The 25,970-nt window shown below is 48.4% G+C and overlaps 2 protein-coding genes across 2 annotated transcripts; both read right to left on the reverse strand.

Annotated features, from left to right (window-relative positions):
• Positions 1-69: 69 nt before the first annotated feature.
• On the reverse strand, positions 70-12,625 carry BAAT (bile acid-CoA:amino acid N-acyltransferase). The gene is made up of 4 exons (XM_045020205.1): positions 12,468-12,625; positions 8,326-8,823; positions 4,329-4,531; positions 70-2,889 (listed from the first exon to the last, which is right to left on the reverse strand). The coding sequence occupies exons 2-4, from the start codon at positions 8,786-8,788 to the stop codon at positions 2,293-2,295; spliced, it is 1,263 nt and encodes a 420-aa protein (XP_044876140.1). The 5' UTR covers positions 8,789-8,823; positions 12,468-12,625; the 3' UTR covers positions 70-2,292.
• A 3,509-nt stretch (positions 12,626-16,134) lies between these two features.
• MRPL50 (mitochondrial ribosomal protein L50) lies at positions 16,135-18,213 on the reverse strand. Its single transcript, XM_045022510.1, has 2 exons — positions 18,048-18,213; positions 16,135-17,158 (listed from the first exon to the last, which is right to left on the reverse strand). Exons 1-2 carry the CDS (start codon positions 18,131-18,133, stop codon positions 16,774-16,776), a joined length of 471 nt encoding a protein of 156 aa, XP_044878445.1. The 5' UTR covers positions 18,134-18,213; the 3' UTR covers positions 16,135-16,773.
• Positions 18,214-25,970: the final 7,757 nt, after the last annotated feature.

Here is a 25,970-nt window from a genome sequence, read left to right on the forward strand (position 1 = left end):
GTCTGGCACTGTTTCACGCTGTTTCATTCAGAGCCTCCAATGAGCCATAAGAATAAATGGCACAGTCCATAATAGCTGAGTCTGCATTTTTTGTAAATCATATCGTACAGAGTTTTTAACAAACCTGCTCTTTTACAGTTTGCACAGTATTATTAAAAATAAACTAAGGGGAGCTCATTTACAACAAACAGAACCAGAGCAATAGTTTCACTTTGTGGCTTTTACTTGTTCCTAAGGTTTTCCTGCCTCTCGTGTTTCTAGCATGGTGATAACTGATATATATCCCTTTTAAGGAATGGAGCCTCTCTGTACTTTCACTGGAATGTTTACCTGACTCTTTCAAGTTGGTTCTTCTTGGCTTTTTTGTATACCGTATTTTTTTTCCAAAACAGATTTTGGGTGGGGAGTCACAAAAAAACCTTGCATCCAGGGTTCTGTCATTTGTTTTTTGAAGAAATGCTGGGATGGTTATTTGTATCTTGCCTTACCCATGATTCATCTGGCTTGGTATTGTCTTGGGAATCTACTTTTTGCCTTGGGAATGACAGAATGTAGACATGGGACTGGTTTTAGTGTTCCTGAGCAACCTACGGTGGAACCACTGATAGGTCTCAGGTTTCCACGCTCAGGCCTTGATCCAAAGCCCAATGAAATCAGTGGGAGTATTTCCACTGACTTCAGCGGGTATTAGATCAGGCCCCTACATCCCGCTGTACCAGGAAGAGGATTACTTGCTAGCAAAGGTTCCCAGGAGCGAATGCTCCTCTCTATTGCTGCTATCGTAGATGTGACAAACCTGTGCTCTCTAACCTGCTCTCTGCAATAGCAGTTCAGCCATTTTCAAACACCAGTAGAAAGGAGGTGAGAAAGAACCATGTTTCCGTCAGCTGGGTGAGGTAGATTCAAAGTGTGAAGGTCTGCCTCTTACCGGTTCTGCCCCACTACAGCTGAAACCAGATTAGTGAGAAAAGTTCTACCATTGATTCCCTGACATGGATGAACGGAGACTTTTTTTTAAGAACTGTCCTCTCCAGGTTATTAGAGAGACAAGGTGGGTGAGGTAATATCTGTTATTGGACCAACTTCTGTGGGTGAGAGAGACAAGCTTACACAGAGCTCTTCTTCAGGTCTGGGAAAGGAACTCCAGGCATCCCAGCTAACTAGAAGATGGAACAGATTGTTTCACACACACAGTTAGCACATAGTCTAAGGGACCATTCAAGATAGAGTGCATGTGTATAGATGCTAACTACTTACGCTAAACGACGTGTTACCCCTTGCATTTAGCTGTGTCACTGGGAGTATCATTCCCAGACCTGAAGAAGAGCTTTGTGTGGCTTGAAACCTTGTCTGTCTCCCCAACAGAATTTGGGCCAGTGAAATATATTACTTCATCCACCTTGTCTCCCTAATATCCTGGGAGCAACACGGCCACAACTGCACTGCATGCAACAATGGAAGCTGTCTAAGTTAAGGTACAGATCTCTCCTGCTTAGCCATGGCTGCACTTTGATTTTCAGACCCTTAATTCCTTACTGCAGCTTCTCTAGTTAAGGCTGCAGTGTAGAAAAGGTTAGAAAATAAGAGTGGTCAAAACACTCAAGGCCACTTGTCTACACTGCAGTCTCCACTGGTCAAGCTGAACATGGTGGGAGTTACGGATTCAAAAACTCGTAATGTAGACAAGGCCTAGGTGGTCTCCAGCATAGTTTAATTGTGCAGCTGCATGTCAGAGAGAAAAATCCTCATTCCTACTTCTCAGGGAAACTGTTTCACTGCCTGTGACTTGTAGGGCTGGGAAATCAGGGCCAAGTTTCCAGTGAATCTGGTCAAGGGCTGGTTTGGAAAGGTGGTAACTCTACCGATCACAGTCGACTTCCGTGATTTCAGTATTTTTCCCCTTAAAATTTGGGATTCGCTTGAAGCAAAAACTCAAGCTGGGAAGCAAAGCTGGAAAATTTTGCATAGAACTCTGCAGATAGAAACCACTACCAGATTCTGATCCAGTTCCCACAGATTTCAGTGAGAGCTGGATCAGGCCCCAAGTACATGTCTGCCTTCTACTAGATCAAATCATTCTTGTTCATGCATTTGTGTTTCCCACCTGCTATTGGCTGCAGGCCTACAAGAGAAGATGTCCACGTTGTAGTGGTTGGAAATGCACCCTCGCCCCCAACGTGGTGTATTTCTCTTTCAGTTGATATCCGGAATTCACAGATTGTTACAATAGTTCTTGATCGGGTTCAGGAGGGCATGGGGCACAGAAACTTTTCGGTCCAGGGCTCCCTGTTTTCAGAGTTTGCTGATTCCTGTTGGGCACAGGTGGTGCCAAAGGAATTTTTGGATCTCTCTCCAAGAATGTTCCTGTGCTGCGGCATGGGGTTGGGCTTCACCTCCCCACATCAAGGGCAAGACGAAAAAGGTGGTCCATGAGCAGGGGCAGAATGGGGACCCCGGGGGCTCTATCAGGTGCCCAGCGCCTGGATAAGACAGCAGGGTGCAGTTCTTTCTCCCATGTCTCCTCATCCTCTCCATCACTTCCTCAGCATATGCTTTGCTGTTGTAATTCTGGTCGCTTTCTCCCACGACGAAGAGGAGCTGACCCTGGGCCTTTTCAACAGGGATGATGCTACCTTGATTTGCCTCTGCTCGAGTATCCCCAATGACACTGAAGAAAGAGAGCAGCCCCAGGGGCATTTGCCGCACACACTCTAATTTGTAAGGTATTGGACTGATGTGGAGATCACGGTAGCGCAGTGCAGTCCCATGGATGGCATTGGTCCCGTTAATGCAAACGGTAGCTGTGATCTGTGGTAGGAACGTTGCCATTGCCAGGGCAATCTCAGCACCTTTGCAGGTTGCAACCACACCAATTCCTGCTCCTCCCACCTGAAAACACGCCATAAAGAAATACATTAAACATTAAATTAATATCCAGCCTTTGTGTGTTTGTTCTTCCCTTTAATAATTCCTGTTCTCTGATCAAGTGGCACAACAGTGACAGTCTTATCTAAGTATATTTAGTGTGGCCATCACTAAGATATCTGGATCTTCACTAGTAAGTCAAGATAACATAAGCATCCAACTGACATAAGTTTGAAAGATAGATATTCACCACTGCACCTTAAATTATGCAAGGCAAACACCAAGACAGCAAATGCAGACTGTATTTGCGCATGGCCAGTTAGATGTATGTAAATATTCAGCTTTCTACATGCAATTGTGCAATTAAATTAAATGTGCAATTATAAGTATTAACTGCAAATGTCCATCTTGCGATCTCCATCTCCAGAACTATGTATCCACTCCCCATACTTTCCAGTTTAAATGTGGCTGTCATAATTACCTTGGAAATTAGCTCTCTGTCTCCCTACCACCACCATCACCACCTCTGCTTTTAAAAAAAACAACAACTTTGATTACATATGTGCTTGTTGATAGCTGGGCAGACATTTGAGATAGCAGGCAGGGGCTTGACCTAGTGATGTTAACTCTGCTGAGCAATATGAGGGAAGAGAATGGGGTTGTACCACTAGCCATGTCATCCTTCAGAAGAAGATGAGGTTCTGTCTATTCCATCTCCCTTGGAAATCCCATTGCATTCCCTGCTCCCAAAAAATGTTAGATAAAAAGCCTATTGCCTTGCTCAGTAACAAGCTGTAGTGCCGAACGCTGGGTGGGACTCAAAATGATAGGACATGTTCCTCTTTGAACGCAGAGCTAGTTTTACTACAGACCCAACAGGACCCATTCTGTGAAGCAGAGAAGATCGTGATCTAGTCAGAAGGCCAAAGATAAGATGAAGTCTGGAGCACCTTTGAGCATACTCAACAGGAGGAGAATAAAACTTGCAGTTGGTCATCTTTGTCTTCCCTGGAAGGTGTGACAGTGGGGAAGAATACCCCGTTGATGGCGGGGCTAGCAGGGAGTTGCAATATGGACCAGGCAGTAATTCAAGATATGTCTACACTGCAAAAAAATGGTGTGTTCTTAACTCAGCTTAGCTGACCAACATTAGCTAACTCGGGTTAAAATAGCAGTGACGACACAGCAATTCAGCTTATGACTCAGGTTAGTAACTCAAGTTAAAGATTATATGGGAGAATGGGGATGACCTTGAACTACTTACCTGAGTTAAGTCACGTTGCTGTGACCTCACAGCTCTTCTAACCTGGGTCAGCTAACCCAAGTTAAGAACACACTGCTTTTTGCAAGGTAGTTATATACTTAGAGACACAAGCTACACCTTATGGAGGTTTGTTGGCTTTCTTCAGCAGTGGTTGTGATAGGGAGACAAGATATAGAACTTATCCGTGAGCAGAAAGTACCTTTGGATGTTCCAAGAGTATGTTGGCAGCTTCCTCAAAATATTCCAGATCCACCTCATCTAGAAAACTGGGCAGGTCTTCATACGCAAAGTAAGCTAGGGCCAGTGCAGCAAAGCCACGACTGGCAAGGAGGCTGGCTCGGAATTCAATGAGTCCACCCATGCCACCAAACATGTCAATCAGCCCTGGAAAAGGACCTTCCCCTGAGGAGAACAAGGAAGATAAAATGAGTGAAAACCAGAGACTTAAACAAGGAAAAGGAAGCATGGATTCACAGAATCATAGAGGATTAGGGTCGGAAGAGACCTCAGGAGGTCAGCTAGTCCAACCCCGCTGCTCAAAGCAGGACTAACCCCAACTAAATCATCTCAGCCAGGTCTTTGTCAAGCCGGGCCTTAAAAACCTCTGAGGATGGAGGTTCCACCACCTCCCTAAGTAACCCGTTCCAGTGCTTCACCACCCTCCTAGTGAAATAGTTTTTCCTAATATCCAACCTAGACCTCCCCCATTGCAACGTGAGACCATTACTTCTTGTTCTGTCATCTGCCACACCTGAGAACAGCCAAGCTCCATCCTCTTTGGAACCCCCTTTCAGGCAGTTGAAGGTTGCTATCAAATCCCCTCTCACTCTTCTTTTCTGCAGACTAAATAAGCCCAGTTCCCTAAGCTTTTCCTCATAAGTCATGAGCCCCAGACCTCTAATCATTTTCATTGTCCTCTGCTGGACTCTGTCCAATTTGCCCACATCCTTTCTGTAGTGGGGGGCCCAAAACTGGACACAATACTCCAGATGTGGCCTCACCAGTGCCGCATAGAGGGGAATAATCACTTCCCTCGATCTGCTGGCAATGCTCCTACTAATGCAGCCCAATCTGCTGTTAGCCTTCTTGGCAACAAGGGGACACTGCTGACTCATATCCAGCTTCTCATCCAATGTAATCCCCAGGTCCTTTTCTGTCCTAAACTGCTGTTTAGCCAGTCGGTCCCAGCCATGCCTGGGATTCTTCCATCCTAAGGGCAGGACTCTGCACTTGTCCTTGTTGAACCTCATCAGATTTCTTTTGGTCCAATCCTTCAATTTGTCTAGGACCCCCTGGACCCTCTGGACCCCTACCGTCTAGCTTATCTACCTCTCTCCCCAGATTAGTGTCATCCGCAAACTTGCTGAGGGTGCAGTCCATCCCATCATCCAGATCATTACTGAAGATGTTGAACAAAACCAGCCCCAGGACCAACCCCTGGGGCACTCCGCTTGATACTGGCTGCCAACTAGACATGGAGCCGTTGATCACTACCCGTTGAGCCTGATAAGCTATCCAGCTTTCTATCCACCTTTTAGTCCATTCATCCAATACATACTTTTTAAACTTGCTGGCAAGAATACTGTGGGAGACCGTATCAAAAGCTTGGCTAAAGTCAAAGTATATCACATCCACCGCTTTCCTCATATCCACAGAGCCACTTATCTCATCACAGAAGGTGATCAGGTTGGTCAGTATGCCTTGCCCTTGGTGAATCCATGTTGACTGTTCCTGATCACCTTCCTCTCCTCCAAGTGCTTCAAAATGGATTCCTTGAGAACCTGCTCCATGATTTTTCCAGGGACTGAGGTGAGGCGGACTGATCTGTAGTTCCCCAGATTCTCCTTCCCTTTTTTAAAGATGGGCACTATATTTGCCTTTTTCCAATCGTCCGAGACCTTTCTCGATCGCCACAAGTTTTCAAAGATAATGGCCAATGGCTCTGCAACCACATCAGCCAACTCCCTCAGCACCCTCAGATGCATTAGATCCGGATGCACAGACTTGGGCATGTCCAGCTTTTCTAAATCGTCCTTAACCTGTTTTTTCACCACTGAGGGTTGCTCACCTCCTCCCCATACTGTGCTGCCCAGTGCAACAGTCTGGGAGCTGACCTTGTCTGTGAAGACCGAGGCAAAAAAAGCATTGAGTACTTCAGCTTTTTCCCACGTCATCTCTCACTAGGTTGCCTCCCGCATTCAGTAAGGGTCCCACACTTTCCCTAACCACCTTCTTGCTAACATACCTGTAGAAACCCTTCTTGTTACCCTTCACATCCCTTGCTACTGCAACTCCGATTGTGCTTTGGCCTTCCATTGTACACCCCTGCATGCTCGAGCAATATCTTTATACTCCTCCCTAGTCATCTGTCCAAGTTTCCACTTCTTGTAAACTTCCTTTTTGTGTTTAAGACCAACGAAGATTTCTCTGTTAAGCCAAGCTGGTCACCTGCCATATTTGCTATTCTTTCTGCACATCGGGATGCTTTGTTCCTGTGCCCTCAATAAGGCTTCTTTAAAGTACAGCCAGCTCTCCTGGACTCCTTCCCCCTCATATTAACCTCCCAGGAGATCCTGCCCATCAGTTCCCTGAGGAAATCAAAATTTGCTTTTCTGAAGTCCAGGGTCCGTATTCTGCTGCTCTCCTTTCTTCCTTTTGTCAGGATCCTGAACTCAACCATTTTATGGTCATTGCTGCCCAGGTTGCCACCCACTTCTACTTCCCCTACCAATTCTTCCCTGTTTGTGAGCAGCAGATCAAGAGGATAATGGGAGCTAATTGGTTCCTCCAGCACTTACACCAGGAAGTTGTCCCCAACCGTCTCCAAAAACTTCCTGGATTGTCTGTGCACTGCTGTATTGCTCTCCCGGCAGATACCAGGGTGACTGAAGTCCCCCATAAGAACCAGGGCCTGTGATATGGAAACTTCTGTTAGTTGTCCGGAGAAAGCCTTGTCTACCTCATCCTCCTGGTCTGGTGGTCTATAGCGAGTGCCCACCACATTGCTCCCACCTCTAAACTTAACCCAAAGACTCTCAACAGGCTTTTCTCCAGTTTCATATTGGAGCTCTGAGCAATCATACTGCCCTCTTACATACAGTGCAACTCCTCCACCTTTCCTCCTCTGCCTGTCCTTCCTGAACAGTTTATACCCATCCATGACAGTGCTCCAGTCATGTGAGCTACCCCCCCATGTCTCTGTTATTCCAATGACATCATAGTTCCTTGACTGTGCCAGGACTTCCAGTTCTTCCTGCTTGTTTCCCAGGCTTCTTGCGTTCCTGTACAAGCACCTAAAATAACTAGCTGGTTGCCCTACTTTCTCAGTATGACTCAGGAGGCCTCCCCTATGGCACCCTCCTCCTTGTGTTTCCTCCCGGTATCCCACTTCCCCACTTACCTCCAGGCTTAGGTCTCCCTCCCCCAGCAAACCTAGTTTAAAGCGCTCCTCACGAGGTTAGCAACCCTGCCTGCAAAGATACTCTCCCCTCTCTTCGTTATGTGGATCCCATCTCTTCCTAGCAATCCTTCTTCCTGGAACAACATCCAAAGCCCTCTCTTCGACACCACCTGTGCAACCACACATTTACCTCCACAATTCAATGGTCCCTACCTGGGTCCCTACCATTAGGGTCCCTGGGCCGGAACCCGGAGTAGAGGGAGGACCCAGGTTCCCCCCCAACCCACCACTACAGGAACATCTCCGGGGAAGGGAAGACAGGTCCCTGTCAGGACAGGAGGCTAAACTGTTCTGAAACACGCCTCGTAGGGACAACAGAGACTGTGGGAGTTCTCTCGCCAACCTCCTTGCTGGCTTATGATGAGAAGGGCTCAGTAGACTGTAACCCTGGCCCTAGAGGGAGAAGGGCTACGTGGAGGGTTGCAGTGAGCCCCTGAGGCTAACATAAACCGCCTGGAAGCGCAGGACCCACGGGCACAAGGTCAGAGCTCTGCCGCACTAGCCAATGCAGCTGAGATTTGCTGCATTTGCTAGTGCTCATGACAAACTGCTGGGAAAATCTTCAGGCCGGGAATTAGTCACAGAAATTATCTGGCAAACAAATACATTGGAGGAGATTGCAATCAGTTGGCAGACCCGTCGTGAAGAGAAAAAGCAACCCTTGCTGAATCAAGTTCTCCTTTATGGCCCATTCTCCCCATTCTAGAACCGAGGAGATGGGGATTGATTCTCTCACCTGGAGGGAGGAAGAGGGCTCCGCGGATTCTGCTGCCTCTGATCTGGACCCGCTCTACTCCAGGTGCCACGTACCACCTCTCCACAGTCTGGCTGGCTGCAGGCTGATCGCGGGGTGAGGAAAACAAATGATGGGAGTCGAACAAGTCCAGGCGGACCCGGAAGGGACTCTGCATCACATCCCGCTTTATCAGCCTATGGAACAGCTTTTCTGGCTTCAGGCACTGAAACAGACCCATGGGCTGCACACCTGTGTAATCCCCTCCAGTGGCAGCAGCCCACTCCAGGTCCACTTCTCCAGCCTGATCTGACCAGTAGAGTGCTTGGGAGTAGAAGAGCACCCCTTTCTCATCGGTCAGAGAGGCTTGGAGGGTCACCAGCTGGGAGGGGGGCAAGCCAGAGACCTGGATTTTCAGTGGTTCATCAGCAAGGGATATCTTCGGGGTGACTATGAGCCTGATCATTGCTAAAGCAGGGGCTGCCGATAGCCCTCATGTACCTGGGAAACAAGGAGAGATGAAAGGATGAAAGTAGGAATACCAGATGGTTAAACTACAGTGTGCTGAAATAGGAGGTAGGCATGGAAGATTCCGATTAAGTCAGGCCATCCAGCCCATTGCCTGGTAATACTTCGTCTTGCTCACAGCAAATGCAATCACAATGGTGTGAATGCTTGTGCACCGTGAGAAGCACTTGTGCCTGTGGCTATGTGGTGTAATATGAGGTTTCAGCAGCAGTCACCACAGCATCACTGAATCAAAGGTCTGAGTGGAGCTCACGGTTCAAAGAAACTCATGAAAAAACCATGGAACAGCTCATCTGATTGTGGGGCTCAGGATTTCTGGATGCCACAGGGATTGTTGATCATAGAACAAGGGGCTCATCTGCTAGTTCTCTGCTTGGAATAGTTTTTACTGCAACCTCCACACCCCATTAAGATGTAAATAGCAATGTGCTGGAGGTGCAAGAACCATGTGTGATGGGTTTGGTCACAGAGACCCCCTTGGGACTGTCACCTGACGTGCTGAAACTACCTCTGAGCCCATTTCCCCTGTTAGTTTGGGACTTCCAGAACCCTGCCTTGTTCAGCCAGACATGCTAGCCTGCTGCAACACAGACCCAGGGTCTGAACCATGTCCCCAAAGCTGCAAGTTTTAACTGAAAACCACTCATCAGGTACTCCTGTCTCCCAGCACCGAGACACCCAGCTCCCAAGAAGATCCAAACCCCAAATAAATCCAATTTTACTCTATATAAAGCTTACATAGGGTACACTCATAAATTGTCCACCCTCTATAACACTGATAGGGAGATATGCACAGCTGTTTGCTCTCCCAGGTATTAATCACTTACTCTGAGTTCATTAATAAGATCACTTTTGTTTATTAAGTATAAAAAGTAGGATTTAAGTGGTTTCAAGTAATAAGACAGAACAAAGTAAGTCACCAAGTAAAATAAAACAAAACACGCAAGTCTAAGTCTAATACATTTAAGAAACTGATTACAGGTAATATCTCACCCTCAGAGATGTTCCAATAAGCTTCTTTCACAGACTAGACTCCTTCCTAGTCTGGGCCCAATCCTTTCCCCTGGTACAGTCCTTGTTTCAGCTCAAGTGGTAGCTAGGGGATTTCTCATGACTGGCAGCCCCCATTTGTTCAGTTCCACCCCCTTTTATTGCTTTGGCACAAGGCAGGAATCCTTTGTGTCTCTCTCTGGGTTCCCACCCCTCCTTCTAAATGGAAAAGTGCCAGGTTTAAGATGGATTCCAGTTCAGGTGACATGATCACATGTCACTGTAAGATCTCCTTCACAGCCTAGTAGCTGGAAGACAGGTACATAGGAAGGCTTGCAGGTAAACAAACCCACTCACAGCTTATTGATTCTGAAGCACCTTTAATGGCTTCCACTTAACATGTTTACATTAGTAATACAAGTTTATATCTTAGGGTCTGGCTACACTTGCAGCTGTACAGCGCTGGGAGTTCAACCTGTCTTCATACAGCTGAGTAGGGAAAGTGCTGCAGTCTGTCCACACTGACAGCTGCCAGCGCACTGTCATGGCCACATTTGCAGCTGCATTGGGAGCGCTGCATTATGGGCAGCTATCTCAACGTTCAAGTGGCTGCAACGTGCTTTTCAAAGGGGGGGGCGTGTGTGGAGTGTGACAGGGAGCGTGGGGGGAGAGAGAGTGGATTTTTGGAGCCAACACTGTGTCAGCACCCTGCCTTGCAAGTTCCAACCCCCCCCCCCCCCACTCCTCTCTCACTCACTGAAAGCAAACAGCAGCTGTTTATTTTTCCTCACAGACCCGATAAGCAGCCAATCTCTGAAAGGGACCCTCCACCCCCACACCGCCCACCGCCTCTCTCTTCAAGCAAACAATAGCTGTGGGCGTTCCAAAGGGAGCCCCCCTGGCTGCCTCTGCTCATTCACAGCAAACAGGAGCTGTGTTTGTTTTTTGATAAGCAGCTCCTGGAGCCCAGAGTTCACAACAAAACGAAGAGAGGCATCACAACAAAATGAGGAGAGGAACCTGCACTTAAAAGGATTATGGGGAGTTTCCAGTGGTCAATCACTGTGTAATAAGGTTACTCCCTGTTTACACTGGAGCACCAGCGTCTCAGACACTCCGCAGCAGCTGTTATTCCTCTCGGGGAGATGGAGTACCTGCAGCGCTGTAGCCATGGAGATACAGCGCTGTATGTGCCTTGCCAGTGTGGACGGGGAGTGAGTTACAGTGCTGTGGGCGGCTTTATTGCGCTGTAACTCTCAAGTGTAGCCAAGGCCTTACTCTCCTAACTCCAGACATAGAAATAATACAGGCAAACAAATAGGATGAACACACTCAGTAGATCATAAGCTTTGTAATAATACAATATGAGACTTTTTGCATAAAGCATATTCCAGTTACATTATATTTACACTCATCAGCATATTTCCATAAACATATGGAGTGCAACGTCACACCACATTTCTCAGGGTTTGAGGGAGAATGTGTTGAGATCACACTGAGTAGAGACAACTTGTGTTTGAAACTTGTTCCTCTTTTCTTTCAGTATGTTACAGCGCCAAGACAATTTAGGGACTGGTGCTCTGTAAATACCTAAAACAGAGCGAGTTAGAGGCCAGGCTCATCTCTAGCTGAAACTGAGGGTTTCTGAATTATGCGGCCTTAGAGGAAAGGTTTGAGAGCTGATTATTTTCCAGAACGAAGCAGAAAGATACTATGAAAGCCTGTATCAGTTAAAGCATTTATTTGATGCCCAAAGTGCTCAACTTTATTTGTGTCAACTGGTTCTCTGCTTTTTCTGTTTTCTTAGGTACTGAGTGCCCCTTCTGCAGTGATAGCAGAGTTTGAGGTATAGCATGCTGGGCAGAAATAGTAGTAATGCTTTGTACTTCTCTAGCATCTTCCGTGCCAGGACCTCAGAGCATTTGACAAGCATTCATGCAAGCATCTGTGTTTGTGTTTTCATCCTCCAGAGCATCTTCTGCCAGAATGCACTGCCACGCGCTAGAAACGATTGCTCATTTTCCAAATCCACAACTAGGAAAAAAACTAATATGTCCAGGTCTCAGCGTGACTTACATTTGTGGCACAGAGCACTCAAGTGCCATGCCTATCAGAGCCAGGACTGCTTCCACACTGCCCTGACTCCTAAATCCATTCTTTGTATTAATGATGCCACTTGTTTTGGGAACCTGAGACTTTGCCTTTAGCTAATTACCCGTTGCTTATACACAGGACATTCTCTCTTAATTATTTGCTAACACACACGCTCACAAAGACATTTCCTGAGTATATTGCTGATTCCACAGAGGCTCACACACCTACCCTCAATCCCTAGAGGCTCACAAGACTGCCTCGCTCACCAAGCACAATTCTCTTCCCCTCTCCTGGCTTGGGATGCAGCTAAGGAAAATTAGCCTCCTGCAAACTTAAGAACGGATTTTTTACACGTATTTAGCCCCCTGAAGATGCAAATATCAGTGAAATCAATGGGAGTTAGGCACCTAGTGAGCTTTTCAAAAGCACCTGAGTGCCTGGCCGCAGCTTGAGCTGTGCACAGTTTTTAACAGCTGGTCCTTAGCGCCCCCGAGCTCAGCAGTTCTGCACAAGCCTTTGAGCCCAGTTCCTACCTGCACTCTCTAGCTTCACAAGCTGTGACTCCTCTGTTCCCAAAGACTTCTCTGGCTCATTGCAAATCAGCCTCACTCATCTTTTCCATAGCGTCCTGCAGGGCTATGGCTCAGCATGTTTCCACAGTAGCCCTGCAGGAAGAGCTTTTCCCCCTGAGAAGCCCTGGATTATGGCTGGATTATGTAGTAAGTGACCGCTTCTAAATTAAAAGGGGAGAGGCTGGCTGGACCAATAGATTCAATCTCCTCCCCTTCCTTCCCACACTCCCAACCTTCCTCTTATCTCCTTCCCGCCCCATCTCTTTGCTAATCCAGCCCCTTTTCCCTCCCTCGAGCTTCCTGTCCTGTCCCCTCTTGTGAGCAGGAAGGCTCCAGAGAGAGAGAAGGGAAGTAACAAAAAGGAGGTTTCAGAATGGCGCTGCCAAGGGAGATAATTGAACCCCATAGTTTACCATCCCTGGATCTTTAGGCTAAAGACCCTCAGGTAACTTGGTTTAAAAACCAGTTTCTGTCCACTTAGTATAAACATTAAAGCTCTCCAGTGCTTTCTGTCAAGTTACGACTTTGGTGCTTTTTGCCATCACTTTTCCTACACCTGCTATTCCCCAGCATGCCACTTGCCTGCTCCCTTTCTCCTCCCGGATGGCTCAATTGCAACAGTGAAGCCATTCCTATAGATCAGGGGCGGGCAAACTTTTTGGCCTGAGGGCCACATCAGGTTTTGGAAATTGCATGGAGGGCAAGTTAGGGAAGGGGGGGGCATGGCCTGCCCCCCCCCCGCCACCCCGCCTTCTCACTCCCCTGATGGCCCACCCCCAGGACTCCTGTCCCATCCAATCCCCCCATTCCCTGATGGCTCCCCGGGACCCCTGCCCCATCCACCCTCCCCCACTCTCTGTCCCCTGACCGCTCCCAGAACCCCTGCCTGCCCCCTTCCTTCCTGACCCCCTGCCCGGACCCTGCCCCATCCAACCACTCCTTTTCCCTGTCCCCTGACTGCCCCCTGCTACCCCATCCAACCCCCCACTCCTTCCTGACTGCCCCCCTGACCCCATTCAACCCCCCTGTTCCCTGCCCTCTGACCACCCCGACCCCTATCCACACCCCTGCTCCCTGACCACCACCCCAAACTCCCCTGACCCCTTACCACACTGCCTGGAGCACCAGTGGCTGGCGGCGCTACAGCCACGCACTGCGCAGCACAGAGACGGGGTCAGGCCGGGCTCTGCGGTGCCACTGCCCCAGGACGGCAGGGCGGGCTGAGGCTGTGGGGGAGGGGGAACAGCTGCGGAGGGGCTGGGAGCTAACCTCCCAGACCAGGAGCTCAGGGGCCAGGCAGGAGGGCCCCGCGGGTCACAGTTTACCCATCTCTGCTATAGATACATAGTTTATCATGTACTTTAGGCTCCTTGAAATTAGGGCCCTCCATCAGAATATGAGAAACCCTATGGGATTTGGTCGTTCTCCATTCCAATACTTTTTGCAAGGTACTTGCAAACTTGACTCATAAGGACCCACTAACAAGACTCCAGCATTTAGAACATCTTTATTACAAAGGCATAATGTAAACGTAATAGGCAGCAGGTTTAAAACAAACAAAAGGAAGTATTTTTTCACACAGCGCACAGTCAACCTGTGGAACTCCTTGCCAGAGAATATTGTGATGGCCAAGACAATAACAGGGTTCAAAAAAGAACTAGGTAAGTTCATGGAGGATAAGTTCATCCTCCATTAGCCAGGATGGGCAGGGATGGTGTCTCTAGCCTGTTTGCCAGAAGCTGGGAACGGGCGACAGGGGATGGATCACTTGATTACCTGTTCTGTTCATTCCCTCTGGGGCACCTGGCATTGGCTACTGTCAGAAGACAGGATCCTGGGCTAGATGGACCTTTGGTCTGACCCAGTATGGCCATTCTTATGTAAATTGTTTAGTAACACTCACCATGTTCTGAGTTAAGGATGCTGCTAGTGCAGCAGGCTGTATATAGCTACGCCTGTAGTTAGTAAACACAGTTATTAAGGACCCAACAATGCCTTTGTGTTTCTTCATCTTATTGGAGCTGTAGGACTTATTCTGAGGGAGTTCTATGGCCTGTGTTATATAGGAGTCAGAGTAGATGATCACAATGCTTCCTTCTGGCCTTGGACTTTATGAATCAGCCCACAACCATTTCCTGCCTCCCACAAATTATGGTCACATTTATATATTTTGGGTTTGATACATGCCCTCTATTTACACACACTATGTGATGTGCTGATATCAAGGGTATTTGCATTACTAATGAAGATTTTTCATAGTTTACGTGAGGATAGTTTAGTTGGGGTTGGTCCTGCTTTGAGCAGGAGGTTAGTCTAGATGACCTCCTGGGGTCTCTTCCAACCCTAATCTTCTATGATGCATTTACAGTTCCTAACATGTAGTATGATATGGGTATCTCCAGAAGTGTACTTGTGCTGAGTCAACTCTTCTAAATGTGATGCAGTGTATACTGTCCTGGCTCGGGTCCACATTAACCCTTTCTGAGCAGTACCTGGAGGTGGGCCAGGCCTAAGTAATGATGAAGCCTAGCTGGGGAGGAGCTATAAACAAACAGAAGGGGGCTATAGGGAGAAACTCTGCAATCGTTTTCTTGGCAGCAGGCAGTGAAGAGGCCTGGAGGGAAAGAGAAAGCTCTTTCGCAGTGAGGAGAAAGTCCAGGGAAGGTTTTGTAGGAAGGATAGTAGCAATAAGTCTGGTGGAGTGAACCTTGACTGCCTGCCCTAGGGTCCCTGCATTAGAACTCAGTGTAGAAAGCAGGCCTGGGTTCACCTGAGAAGGTGGTGTGAAGCCTCTAAGGTGATATGGACTACTAGATACCTTGAGAAAAGAGTGAATGGATTACTGGGCCCTGAATTGATGGTGGCAGACTGGCTGAAAGGATCACACATTTATTTGTTAGACTTCCTATTACCCTGGAAGAGGCAGGACTAAATGTGACCTGACTTGAGAGCAGAGGTACAAGAAGAGGGAGACCATTGCAAGGACCAGAGTGATTGTCAGCATGAGGTGCTAGAGGAGAGCCTGCTATGCCATGCCCAGTCACAAAAGGATGCACCTATGGTGAGTTAACTCTTCTACACACCTCTCCCAGCCCACCCACATACATAGCTACCAGAAGTAGCATTGTTTCTACTAAAGTGTCATCCTAAACCATTAAAAGAATCACCATGAAGCAAAGCTGGAACTCCTCTGGACTGGGAAGGGAAGATGAACTTGGGAGTATGAGTTCCCTAGTAACTTTTGGGGAACTGTGATAAAGTAATAACTATGAAATTTGTTGATTAAAGCAACAAAATAACCTTTGTAATAGGAATCCGCAATTGAAAGCAGAAGCTCCCCACTGTACTCCAAAACTTATGACACTACGTATGTGTTTGCACTCAAATAAAAAGTCCTAGAACAGGAGAATCCAAGCTGTTCTATGCCTACTCCACAATGCTGCATTATCTGTTAATACAAGTTCCTGCAAATGCCTCCTACCCAAAGGAATCCACCCAGGCTTACCATGTGTGATGGTGTAGATACATTCATCCTCCCCCAGACCCATGCTCTCACATATCTACAGATGACCACCCTTGCACTTAAACTTGTCTGTGAAAGACAGAAGTCACACATAATCAATACCAGTACATTTCCACACCTTGTCATTTATTTTACATTTCCTTACAAAATGTTTCCATTTTTGTTTCATGTCATTGATGGGTATGTACATCAAATCACCACCACTGTCTACCCCTGCTAACTATTGGAGACACACTTACACTGTGGTAAGGAAAACTTCTGAATAGAGAGAAAACTGTAATAAGCAACCGCCGAAGGGACCAGAACTCAGTTTCCTAGCATATGGTGGGAGCCCTTAACTAGGAAATGTAATACTGAATCTTGGTGATACCTGAAAATGTTAAGACAATGGTTGTTTTGAGTTATTCCTCGTAGGGTGTGTCAACACAGCAAGAGAGACATGCAGCCCTGAGTCTAAGCCAGTTGACCCAGTCTCTGAAACTATCTGCTAGTTTTGTTTGTTTTTGCAGTGTTGTTGTACCCTTAAATAAGGAGTATGGCCCGGAATAGATGGGATACAAATGTTCTCTTTACTGACCAGCTGTCACTGTTGCATCATAACAAAAGCTGCTTTTTTTTATTTTTTAAGCAGTAAGCAGTGTCCTTGAAATCTGAAGACATTTAAATGAACTCCCAATGGCATATATGATGTGTAGACATCACCATGATGAATCTCACCTAGACATCATCCCAGACTGGCATGACTCAGTGTTCCCACATAATCTTTAGGTTTGAGGGTAGCTCTGCAGTGCATAGCTCATCAAATTTTGAGGCATCTTTGACCTGCGTGCTGTAGAAAGCTAAGACATCCCCAGCAGTGCACATTTGGTGGAGTCGTGAATTGGGGACCGTATGGCCTAGTTCTGCAGCCAGTTGCGCCAGCAGGCGATACTTTAACTTGCTTTCTTTTAGTGAGGCCTTCTGCCAGTCCTCAGAGAGTGAGGGTCCAAAGATTTCCCTGACATGAGACTCAAGACGACTCTGGAGATCCTCTGGGGGAAGGTACTTCCTACTGCGTGGTGGGGGACAGACCAGGATGGGTGGTTCTAGAACAGCTGTTTCAACCACCTCTGGTTCTCTCACCTTCTTCCTGTTAATCAGAAGGAAGTATTTTAAATCTCTCAGCTGCTACTGAATTGAAGTGTCCTTTTCCATTTAGGTTAGATTCCCCTCCTCCCCCCATTCACACTCATTTTTGGTTTCGCTTCCATAATTTGATAGCCCTTGCACATGCCTGCACTGAAGACAGAGCACGCTGTTTCCTTCGCTGATTTGCCTATACACTCAATACAAACATTAGCACTCTGAGCCTAGTTCCCAGCTTTTTCCAGAACGCCACCTTCAATAATATTCACCGAGCAAGTACCCCGGCCACAGTCAAACAGGCCAGGAGGTGCTTCACTCCTGTCCTGCTGTTGCTTCCTAACCGTAGTCATTTGCACTTTCACAGCATCTTTGTGAGGCCTCAGAAGGAGGCGCTGGCAGCGACTGCGGGGGGGCTGTAGCAGCTGTCGGGCAGCCGGGCCCTGGGGGTAGGGTGGCCACGCTGCCCGCGGAGTCTAGAGTTGAGGGCTCGTCTACACGACGCAGCTTCTAGCGACAAGGGGGTGGCGACACAGGACCCCTGAAAGACACAAGTTTTGCCGACCGCGTGGCAGTGCAGGCGAGCCCTACGTCAGCAGCACAAGCCGGGGGTGGGCGGGTGAGCGGTGTTGGGTGCCCGGCGCTGTCCGGCGGATCCCTTCCTCGGCCGGCGAGGGAGCGCGAGCGCGTGCCCGAGCAGGGCCAACCGCCGGCGGGCCGCGCGGACCCAGGCTGCGAGGGGGGGGGCGGGGCTGGCGCGGCGCGGCGGACGCTCGCCCCCCGAGGAGCAGGCGGAGCACTCAGGCCCCAGCCCAGCCCCAAGCCGCCGCCCTCCCCACTCCGGGCCTGGCCCCGCACCGGGCGCCTCAGGCCGAGAGCAGCTCCCTCGGGGTTACCTCATGCCGCCCCACAATGCCCTGCGCGGCGGGACCCCTAGACTCAGCCGCCTCCAGGCACGCACGAGCCCGCAGGAGGCAGCCATCTTGGAAACGACACAGAGCGTCTGCCCCGCGGCCCGGCGGGAGAGGTAGGATTGTTTCCGGGAGCGCGCGCGCGCGCGCTGCCTCGTGGGAAAGGTGGTGCGCGTGGTTTCGGTTACGTGGGCGCGGCGCGACACCCGCGGAGCGCTCTGGGGGATGTAGTTCGCGGCGAGGCGAGAGGCTGCCGGCGGCGCGAGGCTGCGGCCTCCGGCGGCTCGGGCGCTGGGTGGAGCTGAGCGGGAGGCGGCCCGGATGACGTGGGCGGAGTCTCCACATGGCGGCTGCCGGGGCGCTTGTTGCCATAGAAACCGGGCTGTGGCCTCATCCGTGCCCATGGGGAGCTGCTGCTGGTGGCCCACACGTGCCTCCGTGTCAGCCTGGGCGCTGCAAGGCACCAACCTTCCGTCTCCCCCCCCCTCCCAGCAGGGCCTGGTTGCCGGCACAGCCCGGCCACGGGGCACACAGCCCCACCCCTGTGCCAGTGACAAGCGTGGGCACACACAGCTACACATGTGTCCATGGAGACATGCAAACCACACGCCGGTGTATGTGCACAGAGCTACACACACATCTGCATAGCCCCACCCAGCGTGCCACATCCCCGCTCCTCCGCCTACCTCCCAGCATTTCCTGCCCGCCGCCAAACGGGAAGGAGCGGGAACATGGGGTGCTCAGGGGAGGAGGCGGGGCCGGGGATTTGGGGAGCGGGTGGAGTGGGGGCAAGGGAAGAGCGTTGAGCCCCCACGGGAAAGAGGGGAAGTAAGCGCCTGTGCACATCTCTGTACACGTATAGACACACTCGTATTTCCACTGCACATGTCATGCACATATACGTATAGGTGTATATCTGTGTAATGCTGACAGACCCCGGGCATTGGCAGGTGGGATGGAACGTGGGACCTCAGTGCTTGAGCCTCTACCGCATGAGCTGAAAGCTTAGCTGTTAGCTAAGGCTGTAGAGCAGACTCATTTTCTCTCTCTAAGTGGTCTTGGTGCCACTAGGTGAGACACACCACCACATCCAAACAGGGCCGGATTAATTTTTTGTAGGCCTGGCACCAAACATATTTGCGGCCCACCTCATCAGGGAATGAAGGGGCCAGGGGCAAAAGCACAGCAGGCAGGGTGGATTTGATTTAAATGATGATTTAAATCTTTAGTCAGAAAGACTCAATTTAATCATGGTTTTCTACGTAAAAGTGCATTCTTGTTGGTTGTTATAACCTTAATACATATTCTTCACAACTCAGAGATAGATGTAGGTTTCATTTTTAGAAGGTACACACTATACATTTTTAAACAGTGATTTATTTTGAAAACTTTTCACATTAGTTTTACAGCTATATCAGAAAATGAATGATTGTTTGGTTATTTCATTTACCAAAGGTAATTGAAGCAGATATTTATGAAGTCATTGGGAGATGAACTATCTGCAATTCAACAGGTTAATCATTAATATTTGGAGGATTTTCTTGCCATGCTGTATTAGGAGGAGAACATCACCACACAGACATTTAAATTCTTTTATTTAACTAAAACAACAACGTTAAGTATTCTGGATTTTTTTCTTCAAGGGCAAACATAATATTTTAACAAAGCATATGTTCCCTTGCTTCTCACATTTATCTCCAGACTTCTTCCCTTATCCAGATCTATTCCACCCCCAACAATCTTCTATTCATTGATCTTTTTGAAACTTTTCACTTTTAGAGAGAGGTAAGGGATTGACTCTGTGTACACAAATTTGCAGAGGGACAATAGCGTTGAAGTCTGTTATTCCTCCCCTTTATTTATTTGTTTGTTTGTTTGTTTAAAAACATTTTTGCTGTTAACAAGCATGTTAGCTCTGGAGACACAAATCCACAGTTTGAGAACTGCAAAACTGAGCATCTCTGATGGTACCTTCTAGACTGAGCACCAAGGCAGTCCTTAGCCATAGGCAGAACAGGCAGCCTCCTAGGGCACCACTAGGTCTGGGGGCACCGCTCTGCTGGGAGCCCAGACAGAGGGGAAGCAGTGGAGCATGTAAGAGCAGGGCTGCTGGGTCCTAGAGAGAGCCGAATGCAGCACAGTCTGAGGGAGGGGATTGGCTGCTGGGGTCTCTGGGAAGGGGCAGGAACTCACCTGTAGGGTGACCAAATGTCCCGCTTTTTGGGTGTTTTTCTTATATAGGCTCCTATTCCTCCCCACCCCCCGTCCTGATTTTTCACACTTGCTGTCTGGTCACCCTAGGTGGGGATAATTGGTGCCTATATAAGACAAAGGCCCAAATATTGGCCCTATACAATCAGGAAATCTGGATCACCCTAGCTGGGGAGCGCGTCTCTCCCCCGGGCTGGCAGTGATCCATCTCATCCAAGGGGAGCTGCACAGGGCAGGATGAGCTGCTGTGGCTCCATGGGTGCCCCGTCCCTGAGATCAGATGCTGTGCTCACTTCACCATGGTCTGTTGCCCATTGGCGTGTGATCGGACCTGAGGGTTTGCTGCTGCTGTTGCCACTCTGCACCCCAAGAGGTGGATTTTGGGGTCCTGCAGTTTTCCACCTATCTCCTGCAGCTGTTGGACCAGCAGGCTGGGGGGTGAGCTAAGCATGAAAGCAGTACTGTGTTGCCATTTAGATTGTCATTTAACAAATTTGTTCACCAAAAATGCTTGCTAACAATCCTGATTTCAATTTCAATATTTAAAAAAAAAAATCAGTATCTTAGCCAAAAACAGAAAATTAAGTTGTTGACAATTATTTGTGACAAGTTTGGTATGGGGAAGGGAATGGGCCAGTTTTCAGCAGAGAAACAAAAAATGTTGACTGACTTTCCTATAGCCCTGTTACTGCTAAATAGAGCCCTCCAACAACTGTAATATGCTCATCTCCTTACTAGTGTACAGAGCAGGGCTCAGCAACCTATGGCACATGTGCCAAAGGTGGCACGTGAGCTGATTTTTGATGGCACACAGGGTCCCAGCTGCTGGCCCCACTCAGCACCCGCTGCTGGCCTGGGGACTCCCAAGGAACCCCAGGCTGGCAGCAGGCTGAGCAGGCCGGCGGCTGATACCCTGGCTGAGCCACTCAACCTGCTGTCGGCCTGGGGTTCCATTCACTTAGCTGGTAGGCAGGCTGAGCGGGACTAAATTCAATGAAATAGGAAAACAAGAGCAACTAATGACAAAGTGCAAGAACCTAGAGCAGTGGTCCCCAACCTTTTTCATCTGGTGGGTGCCAGATGAAGGATCGTGGCGGTGGACGAGCATCTGCCAAAATGCCGCCGAAATTTGGCAGCATTTCAGTGGCGACGCCTCTGGATGATGATGCTTGTCGGCTGCAAGCGGCGTCGCTGCCAAAATGCCACCGAATTTTGGTGGCATTTTGGTGGATGCTCGTCCACCGGCCAGTACGCAGGTGCACTGAGAGGCCCCTGTGGGCGCCATGGCACCTATGGGCATTGCGTTGGGGATCTCTGACCTAGAGAGCCTTCTGAAGCACGGCAATCATTTTGATTTAAATGGACTTGAACTGTATGAAGAATTGAGTACACTGTTGCCACATACAAAATTGATGATGGACATTGTACAGTTTATTCATACCAGCAAACTTGTTGACATATATCCTAATGTGTACGTTGCCACTCGTATTCTACTGACAATTCCTGTAACAGTAGCATCAGGAGAACAGAGTTTCTCAAAACTAAAGCTCATTAAAAACTATCTCCGCTCTACAAGGAGTCAGGAACACTTGACTGGTCTTGCTATTCTTGCAATCAAACGAGACATCACTTTGTCTTTGTCATACGATGACATTATTACTGATTTTGCAGCCAAAAAAGCCAGAAAGATTGTTTTTAATTAAAAACAAATCCTTGTTTCAATACCTCTTCATATCAATTTCCAATAAAATGTTGACAAATTAAAAAAATTATATTATTTGCATCATTCTGTCAAATCAGAATTTTTTCTATAGTGCTACTTCTTTAGTGCTAGTCCATCAGCATTACAGTGTGCTTCATTAAGTTAAACTGGTTTTAATAACATGCATGTGGCAAGTTTTCCAGTAGTGTAAGCTTATGTTTGTGTTGCTAAGAGCAAAACAGGCACAGGGGCACCAGTTTAATAATCCTGCCTAGGGCACCATAAATCCTAAGGACGGCCCTGCTGAGCACTAAGTCACATTGGGTAGATAGAAAGATTAACCTAAATAATCTATACAGAAGCCTGTGGAATCCCATAAGATCGGGTCCCCAATCCGTGAACTATTAGAACTCATTTACAAAACTTTTCTTAAACATTATATGAATATATTGTCTTATACTATAGAATTAGAATTTATAAACCCTATTCCACGATGAGACATAATGTATGTTAATTAAACCTATCTTTAGATAGGTTTTTTCCTCAAAAAGCATTTTATTAAAAAAAAATCAGATTTTTTTGATGTTTTTTAAAAAATAATTGATTGTTATCCACCCTGACAGCGGTGCATGGTGGGGGGAGGGGAAGGATTGGTCCCCAGCTGGAGCGAGACAGGGGCCAAGGCCAAGATGAACTCAGTGGGGCATTGGGGGGAGGATTAGTCCCTGCTGACTGGAGCAAGGCAGGGGCCGGGGGCAAAAGCATAGCGGGGTGGGAGCTAGGGTTGGTCCCTGCACCAAGGGAGGGGCTGGGGGTAAACTGCATGCGCAGCAGGGCTGGGGAGGGGGTAAACAGGATCCCACCCACCCCTGCCCACATAGAGTGGGTACCTACCTTCTCCCTGGTTCTAGCCCATTCTCTTCATCTCTCTCTGCACTGAGCTGCCCCTCCTCCCGTGTGACAAAGTGGGAATGTTCTTAATGTTTTCTCTGAATACTGTGTGTGTGCCTCAGTTTCCCCTATGCATTTCTTAAGTATCTAGGTGGTGGGATAAGGATGTGTGATTGTTGCAGAGCCCTAGACAGGTGTGATGCTGTCTGCACAGAGAATGGCTGACAGGGGTGCAGGGTCTGGTCAGGAGTTAGAGTGAGGGGCTCAGAGCTGGGGCAGGAGGTTGGGGTGTGGAGTGCTTACCTGGGGCAGCTCCTGTTTGGTGCGAGGGGTGCAGGTGGGAATATTGTGTGTGTGTGCAGGAGCTCCCGTTTGGCCACTCAGGATGGGGGTGGGTATGTGTGTGTGGTGGTGCAGGAGTCAGAGCTGGGGTTGTGGGGATGTGTGGTGGGGTTCAGGAGTCAGGGCAGGAGGCTGGGAGGTCTGAGGGGGGTGCAGGAGTCAGGGCTGGGGTTGTGGGGATGTGTGGGGGGGGTTCAGGAGTCAGGGCAGGAGGCTGGGAGGTGTGAGGGGGTGCAGGAGTCAGGGCTGGGGGTGTGGGCTGGGGTCGTGTGGGTGCCCCCAGCCCTTTGCCCTGAGCAGCTCACGGCAGGGGGCTGGAGGGGGTATGCCCCAATTCCACCCCTTTCCCCAAGGCCCCGCCTCTGCCTCCTCCCCGACCAGCGGGGGCACTGCAGCCCTGCTCCTCCCCCTCCCTCGCGCCGGCAAACAGCTGTTTGGCAGTGCTGGGAAGGGGAGGGGTGGGAACACGGCACGCTTGGGGAGGAGCTTGGCTGCCTCCGGAGCCTGCCCTGCTGCAGCAGGAGCCCGCAGGACCAAGTTTCTGCCTGCTGCCCTTGCAGGAGGGGATGGGGGGTGGAGAAGAGGGGGCCAGGCCGGGGCCCCTTTGGAGCATGGGCCTGGCGCCAGTGGCGCCATGGTAAACCGGTACTTCACCCAGAAGGTGTGTGGGTTACATATGCACACTCCTACACATGCTATATGTGAATGTATGGATACGTACACGCACTACATACTTGCCTACACACGCACGTACTGGGCCATGTGCTGGCTGCTGCCCTTTGCAGGTGGTGGGAACACACCTGAAATGCCCGGTGAATGCGGGCGGGACATGGCTCATTTACCTGAGAGGGCTGCTCCTCTCACTATGGTGCAAAATGGCGCATGGCACACAGTTCACATGCTCCCATCATAGGGAAGGACCCTTGCACGGTCACTGCTGCAGTATGGATGGAGACTTGGCAATTGGGCCCAGGAGATGTAGGAAACATAAAAGGTTTGGAGAGATCCCTGGTGAGGGGTGCAGGTTGTAGCCCATTAAGACCCCCAGTGATTTCTGAGCATTGTACTCCAGGAAAGCCATACAGGCAACAACCCCGAGAGAACTGTGATCTCCATGAGCTACCAATGCACCTCTGAGGGTGGTAATAGTATTGCCAAGTCTCCTGATTTATTTATGAGTTTTCTGATTAAAAAAAAAAAAGTTTTTCATTAAACCCAGCTCTTGATCCAGAGATATGATTATGTGGGAATCTCAGCTTTCACGTTTTTGTTTGTTTGTTGTTTGTTTTTTTAAGGTAAGATTCTAGCCCTCATGAGTGTGGAGAAAAACTGGAACATGAGTCCCAGTACACCCTAAAGACTCAAAAAGAACCCAACATGTATTTTTTAATACATCTCAGGCTTATCTCATTATTGAGGTCTGACTCGAAATTTTTGAATGATTACAGTGACAATACTGAGGTGCTGTTATAGCTGCAAGCCTGAGATGGTTGTATCAGCCGTGCTTTGGTTCCTGGGTATACGTGTGGTGTATGTGCTCGCTCACATCATTAAATCACTTTGGGCAGCCTACTGACTCAGCAATACATTAGATTAACAAATCCCTACTCGGGGTACCTAGAATAGAGCCAGAAGGCAATGAGGATAGTGCATTACACATCACCACATACTCCAGGGCTGACTTAAGCCCACCATTCCTTATTGGTTGGGCTGCCGAGCAGAGGAGCAGCAGTTAAAACAGTTGCAGCATTCTCTTTTGAGTGGCAGAGGTGTTTTTCAATCTTGGGAACACTTTGCAGAGAAATGTAATATTTCCGGGGAAGAAAGGTACTGTTATGTTTCACACAACCATGAGTTACATAGGGTGACTGTGACCAAAAGCACCCCATAGTCACACCCTACACACTATTGTAATAATCTTTGTACAAAATGTGCTTGTGAGGTATCGTTTGAAAACTTATAACTTGCTGGTCAATAACATCCTGGTGAAATGTGTGTAGCAGCATTATATGGAAAGTTATGAAATCCCCCAGTATATGTTATTAGCACACATTCAAAACCACACAGCCCTGCCTAGGCAAAGGTTGTTAAACAGGTCTATCCTAAACAGAGGAATGTGTGTTTTACTTCAATTTACATATCAATAGTAAAGTGGGTCCTCAAGATAGCAGGGAGAGGAATTGACAGAAGATGAAGCAAATGTGCATTTCTGCAAACACAGGTGGGAAGAAAGATGCCTCCTTCACCACCCTACTCCATATTGCCTCCTTTACTGTTTGAATAATCTTTGCTTTGAGGGATAATCTTCAGAAGAATCCACTTCATGGGTTCACTAGACTATAAAAGGAGCAGAGAACTCCAAGTGATCTCTCTTTTTCAACTAAGAAAACAAAGGCACCAACAACCTTGGGCCCTGGGGAGAGATCCTTACCAAGGAAAGGGTCAGTCGCCATCTTGCTGGCAGACTGTGCGTGAGAGGCGATCTTGAACAAAGCCTTGCTAGATTAAGTTTTAGACTTGTAGATGCATTTCACTTTTATTTGCTTATAACCGTTTCTAACTTTCTCTCTCATACTTGAATTCACTTAAAATCCTATCTTCTTTTGTTAATAAACCTGTTTTACCTGAAGGCCCTCTGAACTCACATTGCAGGATCAAGGCCTAAGTCATTATCAGAAATGCAGAATTTCATTTAAAAAAATATATATATCTGATTTTGATCTCATGGGCAGTTCACAGGCAATTATTTTGTCTGGTTTAGT

This window comes from Mauremys mutica, chromosome 6 (assembly GCF_020497125.1).
Source record: "Mauremys mutica isolate MM-2020 ecotype Southern chromosome 6, ASM2049712v1, whole genome shotgun sequence".
NCBI lineage: Eukaryota > Metazoa > Chordata > Testudines > Geoemydidae > Mauremys > Mauremys mutica.

Bases quoted from the DNA above. Each gene is read 5' to 3' on its own strand.
- BAAT (XM_045020205.1), bottom strand. From the start codon at position 8,788: ATGATCAGGCTCATAGTCACCCCGAAGATATCCCTTGCTGATGAACCA. The intron at 4,532-8,325 runs GTGAGAGAATCA...TGTTCTCCTCAG, and splicing joins AGCCCTCTTCCTCCCTCCAG to GGGAAGGTCCTTTTCCAGGG. The intron at 2,890-4,328 runs GTACTTTCTGCT...GCGTGTTTTCAG, and splicing joins TACTCTTGGAACATCCAAAG to GTGGGAGGAGCAGGAATTGG.
- MRPL50 (XM_045022510.1), bottom strand. From the start codon at position 18,133: ATGGCTGCCTCCTGCGGGCTCGTGCGTGCCTGGAGGCGGCTGAGTCTA. The intron at 17,159-18,047 runs GTAACCCCGAGG...TCTGATTAACAG, and splicing joins GCATTGTGGGGCGGCATGAG to GAAGAAGGTGAGAGAACCAG.